At 43.0% G+C, this 12,383-nt stretch overlaps 1 protein-coding gene across 1 annotated transcript in view; it reads right to left on the bottom strand.

Moving 5' to 3' along the window:
• RAPGEF5 (Rap guanine nucleotide exchange factor 5) overlaps nucleotides 1-11,976 on the bottom strand; it is a 155,566-nt gene extending 143,590 nt beyond the window's left edge. The window contains exon 1 of the mRNA XM_021538260.2: nucleotides 11,744-11,976. Within this exon, the coding sequence (XP_021393935.2) occupies nucleotides 11,744-11,932 (189 nt within the window). The 5' untranslated portion in view covers nucleotides 11,933-11,976. The remainder of the gene's footprint in view (nucleotides 1-11,743) is intronic.
• Nucleotides 11,977-12,383: the final 407 nt, after the last annotated feature.

Below are 12,383 nucleotides of genomic sequence, written 5' to 3'. Positions count from 1 at the left end.
TTTTTAAAAGAACAGAAAATGACACACTTCCTCACTGATCTTTCTTTTTTGATGCATTGGAGTAGTAGCTACTTCTTAACGACTTATCCTCTGCTCCATCACTAGAGTTTTTGAAGAAAACACTCATAGGAGCAGAGTCAAGAGACACTCTTGCAGAGAGCTCTGCTCAGAGATTACTTGGCAATGTCGTTGGTTACTAGTCTGTGGATAGCCTTCCAAACAGGAGCTTCACTGGTCATGAATATTCTTACACTCCTTAGAAGAACAGCAAAGCCTTTGACAGAGCATATTGCAACAAACTCGGGACTGGTGTGCTATCAGCTGCTTTTCTCATATGTTCTGAGACCACCTACACAGCAACACTCCACAGCTGTACCTCCAACTTCAACAAGGACAGTGTGGACTCACCCTAGCACAGAAAACTCCTCAAAGGAGCTAAAGCAGTCTTCCATGTGTAGACAAAACATTGTAGTTGATCAAAAACACAGAAATAATCGAGGACAAGAACAGGATTAAATGGACTGTTTTCATTGTGAAAAGGAAAGCACAAAGATGCCCCAACATTGTATCCTAGGCTGGATGCTATTTCATGAAATATATTTATGATGTCAGCATTAAGATAAGCAAGTTTTGTTCATACAAATTTGGTTAGTCACAATCAGAAACATATAAACAGCTTCAAATGGACCTAGTCAGGTAAGTAAACAGTGCCAAATTATGTTTATCCACATCGAAAGTAAAGAAAAGTATGCTGACAATTTATACAGCTTCAAATTATTTATATCAGCTAAAAGAAAGCAACTTGAATGGCTGAGAAGACATTTTGTATGAAGAACTAATCAGTGGCCCCAGGAGCTCTGCAGAGATAGCAGATTGTTAGGATGAAAATCCTGCATGATGGGGAGAGGGAGGAAATTGTATGATTTATATAAAACAGAGCTGCAGCCTCACCTAGAATATTACATTCAGCACAAGTCATCACTAGTTCAAAGGGACACTGCAGAAACAGATAGAGTTCAAAACAAGGTAACAAAAATGATTACAGCATGGAAGGAGTCATCTAGAGGGACTGGAATTACTTGCTTGAAAGACAGCTGTAAAAAAGAATAAAAAGTGAAATGTACAGAAGTTGGAAGTTCCCTGCCTCATAGGAACAGAGGAAGGGTCCCTGAAATTAAAGGTAGAATATTCAAAACTGATCAAAACTAAATGTTTTCATCAACAACAGAATAAAACAAAATTCAGTTTTCCTTCCCTTGTAAAGTTATTGTCACCAAACCCCACAGAGAAGCTTTGTAAATTTATGTTCCAAGATGAGTCTGAAAACAAAACACTATCCAAATTCATTAAAAGACTGGCTGTGTAGATGCACAAGATGAAAAGCTGTAACTAAAATGATTAATGATAACAAGCCCCCAGCACCAGAGTATAAACTATCTGACTATTTGATAGGGGGAAAACAAACAAACAAAGGAAAACACAAAACAACAAAAAAAAAGTGTGGGAGACAGGCAATACAACATTTGCTCACAGACTCTCTTAAAATCACAAGAAATATTATATTTATGGCTAAACTGTTACCTGTTAGATTAACCTTAAAACTTATAGGTACAGGACTAGATTAACCATCATCTTGATCCTTACAATGTGTTTTTATCTACTCTAGGTTCCTCTGAAAGAATTGCTTTGGGTTTTTTAAAATAAAACCTCCACCAGTATAGTGTAAATATTTTTTGCCACACTGAATTGCAAATGATCAGTTTATAAATGTAACTCTTTAGGCAGGTCTTCAGGTAAATTCTCAGTTAATGCATACACTGTATGAACTGAGGACAGATATCTGAATGGAAAAATAACAGACATCAATCCTGCTATTCAGCTTGGAAACTCACCAATATTAATGCATGTCCTGGCAACCTAAGAGCCCTATTGATTTGCAACCATTCATTGAAGTGCAGTGAAAGCCATAATTAGATAAATAGCTTTGGTAAAACTAATCTGAAACTCATTTGTTTTGTTTAATGAGATAAAACAAGAAATTAAATATCTGCTTAATGTTCCTCTTATTATCCTTCAGTACAATAGTAAAAATATAAATAAAGACATATTAATTTGACTGCCATTATTATTTTTTGCATTTTATGTATTTTGTTGCAGCAATTGTCGACAAAGACCAAAGACACAAAGGCACTATTTATGAATTACTGTGCTCAAATAGGCTGAGAATCTTTATCAATCTCTTTTATACATGTGGAAAAAAGAACAGGTCTTTTAATCATTTGCAGATGCTCTTTGAGATGACAGAGTATAACTTTAAGATGGTCTGCATCATATAAGTTTTTCTATTATCAAAATTCCAATTTTAACATGATTATGCCATCCTTTGTGAATGGGAATTAAACTCTGTTTAAGTTTTCAAAAGTGTTTATAACAGTTAAATGTAACAGGATTATTAATTTTTGTTTCTTAAATAATTTTTTCCCCAAAAAAATTCAAGAAAGGCTACTTTAGAGTATTCCCACACACAAATCAGTGCTAGCACGGACAGACAATACAGTTTATCCCGCTCAAGTCAATACACATTTAAGCTTAGGACAGGTTGTGTCCTCCTCTTTCTTCTTTGGCAGCTAACTACTAGATTCTGTTCCTTTTAGGGCTTGGATCTCCCACTGCCTTCCTTAACAAACACCACACAACGCAGTTTGTCCTGCAACACAGATTCAGCATCAGACTCATTGCCCACACCCCCAGATTTATTTGTACTGCCAGGAGGTTTCAGGCACTGCAGAAATGGCAGACCACAACAAAGCGCTGGATTGTACATGAGCTGGGATCAGGAGCAGGTCTAAGCAATACTTCTGTCTCATTCCTTCAGCCACCCAAGAAACAACTGCTTCACAACTTTCAGAGCTAACCGTGTATGCGCACATTGGTTTTCTCCCCTCCTTTCCATATTTAAAAAATCAATTGATGTATCACTGAACTGAATTCACCTATGGGATGAAAAGGAGCATCTGCTCAGCAGTGTGCAGCAGCAGTCTATTGCAGCAAAAGATTACCACATCCATCTGAAATTACAAAGTGTTTTAGGTCCACTGGGTCTAGCTCTCTTGGCGAGAACTTGGCCAGAAAACCACAATTAAATGCTTATCATCTTAAAAAATGTATAAACAAACCCCAAACACCTGCTCTCTCTCCCTCCCCCAAGCCACATCATAAATTCTTGATGTTCACAAGTGGTCTGGACCTCAATTTTCTGTTGGGGTTTTTCTGTGGGACTTGAGGTCTGGGGTCTTTTTTTTTTTTTTTGATCGTTTGTTTCAGTTTTTGACCCAAAATGCAGTACATCATCCTCCTCCATATTGACCTACAAACTACTCACCATCTACTTCATCATGAAGGGCATGGTTTGACAGACATTTCTTCCACCAGTGGTATCATTTAAGTGGCCACTGGTGCCACTCATTCCAGTCAGAGTGCTGATACTGACACATGCACAACCTGCAGAGGGGCTCAGAAGGGACAGCTGCTAGAGAAGCTACCACAATAAAACACACACACAGATAAAACACACCTCATAATTAAACAAAAGACTCTCAACTGTTTCTTTCTTTATTGCTCTAACTCATGTATCCCATGTATGCCTCAGTTAAATAAAGGCTTGAGTAGGAGGTTCAGGAAGCAGGGAAAGAAAGGCAGTCTCCTCAACAAGAAAAAAGAAAGTTGCAATCCTGACAATCAGTATTTCAAAAAAAAGGAAATAATCTGGCATTTTAAGATTTAATGGGTTAATTCAGTTCTAAAACTGAAGGCAGAAGATCCTTACTGATGCTATGAATACACATCTACTGTTATTTATAGAGATTGAAGGGCTTTTTTCTCCTTCAATCAGCAGAATATTTTCTTTTAGCAGTATAAAAAAGTATATTGACTTTGAATCAGTTGGACCACTGTGTCTCTCTGCAAGAAAATATCTTACAAAAAAGGAATTAATCAGAGAAAATTGTATACCATAGGATTTAAATCATTAAATTAATGACTGACCCTAGCTTAATACAATGTCTGTAAGAAGATTATTTTACAAGGTCAGACTAACCCAAACCAAACAATAATAAGTTAACTGAGTTAAAAGACATAGTAACAATTATGAATAGCTACTGCATTTTATACCTGCTTCCACGGCTTTTAACTTTAGAGCCCAAATGACTTCTTTTTTTGTCCTTAAAATCATACCAAAAACACAGGTGTAACAAAAAATGTTAAATAAAAAGGTGTCATGGATAAAGTTTATACCCCATATACTGGACATATTCTGCTTTGCTTTTTTTTTTATTTTCCCCTTTTGAAAAGCTATCACTGTCTTTTCAGCATTTTCATCAGTATAAAAATGCACAGCTTGTTTTGCAATTTCTTCACGGCGCAAATGGAATTCAAGCCACTGGGGACATACAATTAACAACAGCTGAATACAAATCTTAACAGAGTTTGTCATAATTGTACAGTTTGGTGTTGTTCATTCATCCTGGCAGCTGGGAAATCTAGTGTGAATTAACCAATAATACAGGTTTGTAATCACGCAAATTAAAGTATAAAATTCCACTAAGTGAATTTTGTTTATTTTCTTCTAAGTATGTAACTAAGGGGACAATCAGCTCACTTTAAATCAAGAATTTCAACAGGATATAACACGAGCAGAAGTTTTGCAAATACACTCATTTTACTTCCAGTGGAGTTCATCTTATTTCCTCCATAGACTTCCTTGATAGGTTTCCAAGCCATACACAGCAGCACCACATTTGAGGATCTGCAAGTTACATCCCTTAGGAAGGGGAGCAAGACCAAAAGTGAAACCAGAGAGATCCTTGTCCAACCAGACAAAAAACATGCAAGGCTGATCAAACTTATTTCTGCAGTCCTTAGCTGAAGATGTATTTTCAACACAATAGGCACTTAAAGTCTGAGCACAGGCAAAACGAGCGCAAGGTATTTTCAGCTGGAGCTCAATTTGCAGCATGGGAAAGAGCTTACAGTCAAGTCTGGTTTATGGTAGGCAGGCCAAAGAGAGGCTTATCGGGATGTGCTCTGGACCAAAGCAGAGAAAGGAAACAGAACCTCTCTCATAGTTTAAAGCACGCTTCTGCATTTTTGACATGTCAAGGAATCTGTGTCAATTTTATGCAGCTTCCATGAACACAAGCCACATGATGGCACCTATTCCCCACACGCTGGCAGTGGCACCAGCTAGTACTGCATCTGCACTTTCCTAGGGATGCTAAAAAGCAGCTGACTGTCAGTCCAAGAATTGCCAGCCTCACTCCCAGCCCCAGCATATGACCACAGGCAGTGGGCATCATCCTGTCAATCAGACTAATCCCCAACCTCAGGGAGAAAAAATAGCTTTGCATTCTGCAAAACTTACTAGTCTACTTCCTAGGGCAGAAGTATGGGTTTACTTTCCATTTCATTCAGCTGTAGTTAATTAAATCCAGGCATAATTTCTCAGATGTCATAACATGGGTTAATTAAGAAGTAGTCTCAATTTAATAATTCACTGAAGACTGACTATGAAACAAATTATTATGCAAATAAACACATGAGACACTGAAATTCTCCACCAGCTACCATGGTCACTGTTGCTAAAGTTATTTTATCCATTGGTCAATATTTCATGTGTCACCAATCACAGAGTTGACAAGTTTAAGGACACTATATGTGATATGTGAAAGATAATTATCTAAATTGAATACATCTAGCAGGCATACATAATCCCAGTTACAATAGGAAAAATTCAAGACTACTTACCACAATTATTTTTAGTCACTTAATAGTTGCTAAAGTGATGGGGGTATTAACTTACTGAGTAAAACCTCTGTGGCAGACTTGAAAGTAATATGTCACCAATATCAATCAATCAACTTCAATAATACTTCTGACAATAAAACTTCCAACCCACTGAGTCAATCCACACTTCTGTGTGCTGATTTCAGCCAGTACAGCATCTACACAAAACATCGCTGCATCTTTTTAATGCAGAAGAAATGTCAAAATTAAAGTCTCTATAGTATATGCAAACATAGATACTAGGGAAATTATTGTGATTTTTTTTTCTTCTCATTAGCAAGACTGGTAAAAAGAGCATAAAGGTGCTAGTGAAATGTGTTGATGGCACAAAATTGGAGGTATTGTCAAAACCCATGTAAACAGAATGGTGTACTGGAATATTAGGAGCCTTTAAGAAGTGTAATATTAAGAAAAGAGTATAATTCAGCAGCATTAAATACAAGATCACTCAAGCACCATGAAGATGAGAAGCTGCCAACAAGGATATGGACTGATAAATGTGGGTCATTTGCGAGAGGATTATCTGGGTACAAAGAAGATCCATATGCTCGGCTCAATCAAAACCTAAATATCAACAACCACCATGATGTAGCCATGGGAGGAAGGACTGTAAATTCTGCGTTTCCAGCAGCCAGTTTCTAATGTGTTGGCAAAACCTCATCAACAACACTACAGTCTTCCCAGCTGCCAAATGAATTGATTATGGAATAGCCACCTGAATAACTCAAACAACTGAAAGCTCCTAACAGGAGATGAAGAAAAGTTTAGCAGAATGTAGGCTGAGAGGATCTGATACTTCATTTAATTAAAACAAATTGCATATAGTTTGATTTTTCTCCTCTGCCAAAGAGGAGTTGTCTCCAACAGCATGACAACTGCTAGAGCCAGAATACATGATAGATATCCCTAATGCACTCCAACCCTCCAGCTATTTTCAGCTTGGAAACCTTCTGTGCCTGATGAGGGTTATGTATCCTCAATACATTTCTCTTCCATTAACTTCTCCAGACTCACCCTGAACTCGTGTACACTTTTAGCAGCTGTATGGCAGTTTCTGTAGTTTATTTTCAACCTGTAACCCTACGGTCAGTTACATCCTGACAGCCATACAGCAAAATAGCTGCTCAAGACAAAGCTAAGGTGTGGACAGTCTGAGAACATCTGTCTGGCCAAAGACCTCTAGGAACCTCACAGAAGTAACTACAAGGTATCAAAAGAGAAAATAGTCATGGTATCTCTTCAATTTTGATCAAACCAAAAGGTTCATCCCATGATGAAGGTTTCTACAGACCAACAGGATCTTTCACAATATCAGAGTAATGGGGTTTGACACCATGACATCCAAAAGGTTTTCCAGATCCACTGTTGTGACAAAGAACAACATTGATGCTCATGTATAACAGTATTTATCTGTGTGTAAATGTGAACCTAGAGAGTAGAAGAGGTGATTAAAAAGGTGTGTGCCTGTGTGTGTACAAGACAATTCCTCCTCCTCCTGAGCACTTCCAGTGTTAGATCCATAAAGAATGAAACTGAGTGTGGTGAAAAATTTTGCCATGATGGAGTGGCCTACAGGGCCTCCCTGCTGGTGCTTCCAGAGGCATGGAACTGTATTTCATCACTAGCCACAAGAGAAAAGAGAAGAAGGTATCTTTAACAGGCAGTAAGAAGATCAGGAAAGACAGTTCATAAGCAAAGTACTCCTGACTACTACATGTACGTTCAACACATAACTCTAGGAGGAAAATTGGGAAACAGAAGGGCCTTTCCAGAGATTTTGAGAAAGGACATGGCAGAGGGGAACAGTTCCCCAGGGCACAATGACCCACTACAACAGATCCCTCCTCCACCTCTGCACAAGCTCTGACAAGCAAAGGTTGCATTTTCTGCTGTTTTATCCGGCAGAGGATGATGAGTAAAACCTACACCTCACAGCTCACTGTGCAAATGCAATCTAATCATCCATGCCATCTTGGATAACTGCTACACCTGCCCTAAGAATGAATTTAAGAAAAAAAAAAATCAAAGACAAGGTCTATGTACAGTTTGAAGTTCAAGAGCTTTAAAAGAAACATTGGGCTCCCCTAGACAAGGAACTGGATGTTTGTTTTATCTAAATGACTGAAGCAGTGGAGTGTATTCATGTTTACTATTCACAGCACAGAACCATCCAAGCAGGATGGTTATGCAGCTTTTTATACAAGGTGCTTTTCCATCTCCAGTTTCTTTACATGTATTAGTACTGGACGTATCCCAAGACAGAAAGCAAAAAATACCTATTTTCTCTACAGTTTTGGAGATTGCTGAATTGAGAGGGAAATCTAATTTTGTTACGCTGTATTTTCAATTATCCCCATCTCTGGTCACAAATTTCAGATAGTCGAGTGTGAAGGGCCAAGAACTGAGGTGTCCAAACAGATTGAAAAAATTTATTTCACCCCATACTGATTTTCAAAATGTAATCAATTCTTTTAATGTATACTACCCTCTACTACACAATGCTTTCCTTTCCCCCAAAGCCCAGGAAGTATTTGAACAGCATGAAGTGAAGCACATCCTTAAAACAATTATGATACCCTTAACACTTCCATTATCTTTTATTATCCATAGTCCCCAGGCATGCACACATGTAGATTATCTGTGCTTTATAGATGTGGAAGCGAATTGCACTGCAGGCAGTCCCTGAGCAAGTCAGCATAAGAAGCAGAACCCCTGTTCAGGGGTCATAATATTTTTCAAGGAAATTAAACAAGCCCAGATTTCAGCTGGTCAGCATTTACTTGAAAACAGCTCACCTAAGTGAGCAACACTCCTGATAAAACCAGCTGGACAAATAAGGCTCTCAGCTTGGTGTTTGAACAAGCAAAAAGGCACAAAGAAAAGTCACTGGAGAGGAAGAATAGACTAAGTTTTTTTCATAAGCAAACAAAACCCTCTGAAAATTAACTTTGGATTAACTTGAAATATTTTGTTGAGGTGGGAAAAAAAGGAATCTTTGTTTCATATGTTTGTGTTACTCCTTTATTTTAGACTTCTAAAATTTTAGGGTCATGTTTAAAAGGGAAAGTATAAAAAATGCTGCATTTTACTATTCTAACATATCCCTTTTCTCTTCCAAACACTCTCATTTTCAGGGTTCAAGTTATTCATCAGATTGAATAGAAGTATGTGAAAAGTATGATGTGCCTACAAGTCCATTTCTGGGAGGAAAAGACACATGCACAGAGCAGACAGGAATCAACACAGAGCACTACTAACAAAAACAATCTGCTCCCTGGATAATCACACATGTAGGGAGATACTCCATGCATTTCAGGTGCCCACTTTGTCTCCAAAGGGAACAAGTGAATTAACAACCCTGCTGGACTCTGTATCACCTGCTCCTTGGAAGACCCCACTAGGCACTTATCCTGCTGAGTAATTCTGCCTCCAGGATAGTCCCTGCAAACCCAGAGATGGCAGAGCACAGCATCCCCACTCCCCACATGGGACCAAGACACTGCTCCGAAGGTTCTGCTGTAGCTATGCAGCATCTCCACACAGCATCTCCCACTGATCCAAGGTCAGAGAATCATAGAATGGACTGGGTTGGAAGGGACCTTAAAGACAATCTAGTTCCAGCCCCCTTGCCATGGGCAGGGACCTTCTGCTAGACCAGGTTGGTCAAAGCCCTGTCCAACCTGCCTTTGAATGTTTCCAGGGATGGGGCATCCACAGCTTTTGTGGGCAATCTGTTGCAGTGCCTCACCACCCTCACAGTAAAAAATTTCTTCCTAGCAGAAGATCTGCTAGGTTGACTCCAGACTACCTTACAGACTCACCATCCTCCCTCCAGTCTTCCTACTAAGACAGATGGTTCAAGAAAAACTTTACAAGATGACCCACAGGGTACCAGGAGGTGAAGCCATAGGTGACACCACCACTAAATCTGTCACACCGTGTTTGCTGGTCCATAACACAGAACATCAGCAAAGGCAGACAAGAGTCTCGCTGGAACTCTGTGAAACAAGAGAGGACCAAGGGTTCATCAAGCACAAGTGAGGAGCTGTGTCACCCAGGAGTTACCCAGGCTTCTCACTGGGGTGGTAACTCACCCACAGTAAATATTTACACAGTAACTGTTTTACCGCTTGCTTGTCAAATGCTTTCAGTAGTGGTGAGGAATAACCACGAGAGTAAACCTGAGGCTGCTCTGCATGGTGTCTCCCTGAAGTGTCATGAATTTGTTTTGTTAAAACAGTGCTTCAGACCTGCCTGCCAGCTAAAGCTGTCACCAGCAGCAGTTCTGCACTGCTTCTCTCCTCCTCACTGCACACTTACTCCATTTCTTTGGCAGTATGCTTCTAATGAGGAACAAACCACACTCAATTCAGAAAAGGACTTTCTTCATTGGAAGAAGGATATCTGTCACAAATATCCTCCTAGGGCAAAGCAAGACCTATCTGTTTAACTGAATCCCCTTAGCTCTGTGTTCATATGGACAACTCAGATTGTAATCAGGTGGATTATTAATTCACCACAAAAATAAAACTCATTAGACATCTCAATACAGGTTAGTCTTTGTGTCTTGAATGTGCTAGAGGAAAACAATTACTGTAAAACTGGAATCTGAATCCACATTACTCAAAAATTTTACTGTGGATTTATAATTCTAATTCAACAGCTATTCTACTGTAGAATTCTAGAATTCTAATTCCACAGCTATTATATTGTGAATTTATATCCTACCTTAATCCTAATTATCTTCCTTGCCTATATATCCTCTTATAACAAAGCATTCACCCAGGAAGTTTGGTTTGAAATTCACACCCTGGTATATTTCACAACTTCCCCATGCAGAGAAATCATTTATTTACACGGGCAAAGTACTGCAAAGTTGATTAGGGTACAAACACATACCATGCTGACTTCCCCCCAACTCTCTGCAAAGGTGTTTATCAGTGCACTGAAACAAAACAGCAGCTCACCTGATTCTCAATACGGACAGACCCAACCCCATGTGGATTAATCCATCCCTTCATTTCGACGCTCAGGAGATGGGTTACAATCCACTGTTGGCCTGCAAGTAGGGTCTGACCAGACTGACTGCCATTGATCTGACGGCAATGCCACCTCCGGTTAGGAGTGTTCAGAGCCATGGGCACCTGCTTGCCACTGCAGTTCCCAGCCACGGCAGCATCAGGCTGCACTTCACCAGAGCACTGACTGCCCTGCGGAGACACACCCCCAGCCTTTCTAATAATGGGTGAAATTAAGTGAAATTTGGACGGGGATCCCGGTCATGCCCAGCTGACCCCACGGCTTCAGTGCCAAGAGAACGCGAGGCTGAGGGCCAGGTGTGCTCATCCCAGCTCCATCCCAGCTTCACCCGCCCCAGGGCACCTGGTGTTCGCTGCTGGACCCGCGCGGGCACCGGTGTCGGGGCACCGGCGCGCTGTACCTGCTGTGCGCGGGGAGCAGGCATCAGCCCCCACGAGGGGAAAAGGACAGAGGGGGAGAGCCACTGGAGGAACCCGGAGATGGGACAGGGACGCTTTCTCACCCTGGTGTCTCATGTTGCACCAGAGCTAGCAGTGGCGGCTGGAGCCCGGGGCCCCCCGCGGACACCTCTCCGGTGGGTGCCGAGACGCCACCCGGCTGCTGCCCGGGCATCCTCCCTTCCTCTCTCCCTCCCTCCTTCCTGCCCTGCCGCCGCCCGGCCCCTCGCGGGGCCAGCGCCGGGAGCCCGCGGCCTCCCGCGCTCCGCGGCCCGGCCGGGGGCGCTGCGGGCGCCGCCCCGCCTGCCCCGGGCACCGCAGCCCGGCGGGCAGGGCAGGGCAGGGCGGGGGCGCTGCCCCGGGCCGCCGGCCGCTCCCTCGCTCTCTCCTTACTCATTCACTCACTCACTCACTCACTCACTCACCCGGCCAGCCGCGGCCGCGCTTTTCCTCCGCAGCGTCAGCCCGCTCCGCAGCAGCGCCGGCAGCTCCCGCAGCTTCTGCCGCAGCTGCACCGGCGGCGGCGGCTCCTGGGCTCCGCCGCCGGGGCTCCAGCTCCGGGCCAGCTCCGCGCCCTCACACGGCGACGGCATCTTCACGGAGCCCACGGCCATGCCGCATCCCGGCCGGGCTGCGGCGCGCAGACCCGCTCGCCCGCCCGCCTTCCCCCGGCCGCAGCCCAGCCGCGCTCCCACCCACGGGCAGGCACAGGGCGGGCGGGCACACGGCACACGGGCGCTCCCCCGCACGCAGCGCGCAGCACTCGCGCACCTTCCCCCGCACGGCGCGGCCCCAGCGCCGCGGGCGGCGCAGGAAGCCCCGCCGGCCCTGCACCGCTCCCGCCCCGCGGCTCCGGCGGTGATAAAGTGCAGGTAATGAGGAGGGTGGAGGAGGCGCGGGCGGGAAAGGCAGAAAAGTCCTGTTAACTCCTTTGCGCTCAGGGATCTGCCGCCCGGGCTGTCCCCACCTGGCGCCCCGCACCGACCCGCACCCACGGCGAGAACACGTGAGGGAGCGGCCAGCCCGCTCAGAGACGGCGGGTCCGAGCCGAGGAGAGAGGGGTTC

Source organism: Lonchura striata, chromosome 1, assembly GCF_046129695.1.
Source record: "Lonchura striata isolate bLonStr1 chromosome 1, bLonStr1.mat, whole genome shotgun sequence".
Taxonomy (NCBI): domain Eukaryota; kingdom Metazoa; phylum Chordata; class Aves; order Passeriformes; family Estrildidae; genus Lonchura; species Lonchura striata.
The sequence above is the reverse complement of the archived record's forward strand: the minus strand, read 5'-3'. Positions and strand labels throughout refer to the sequence as shown.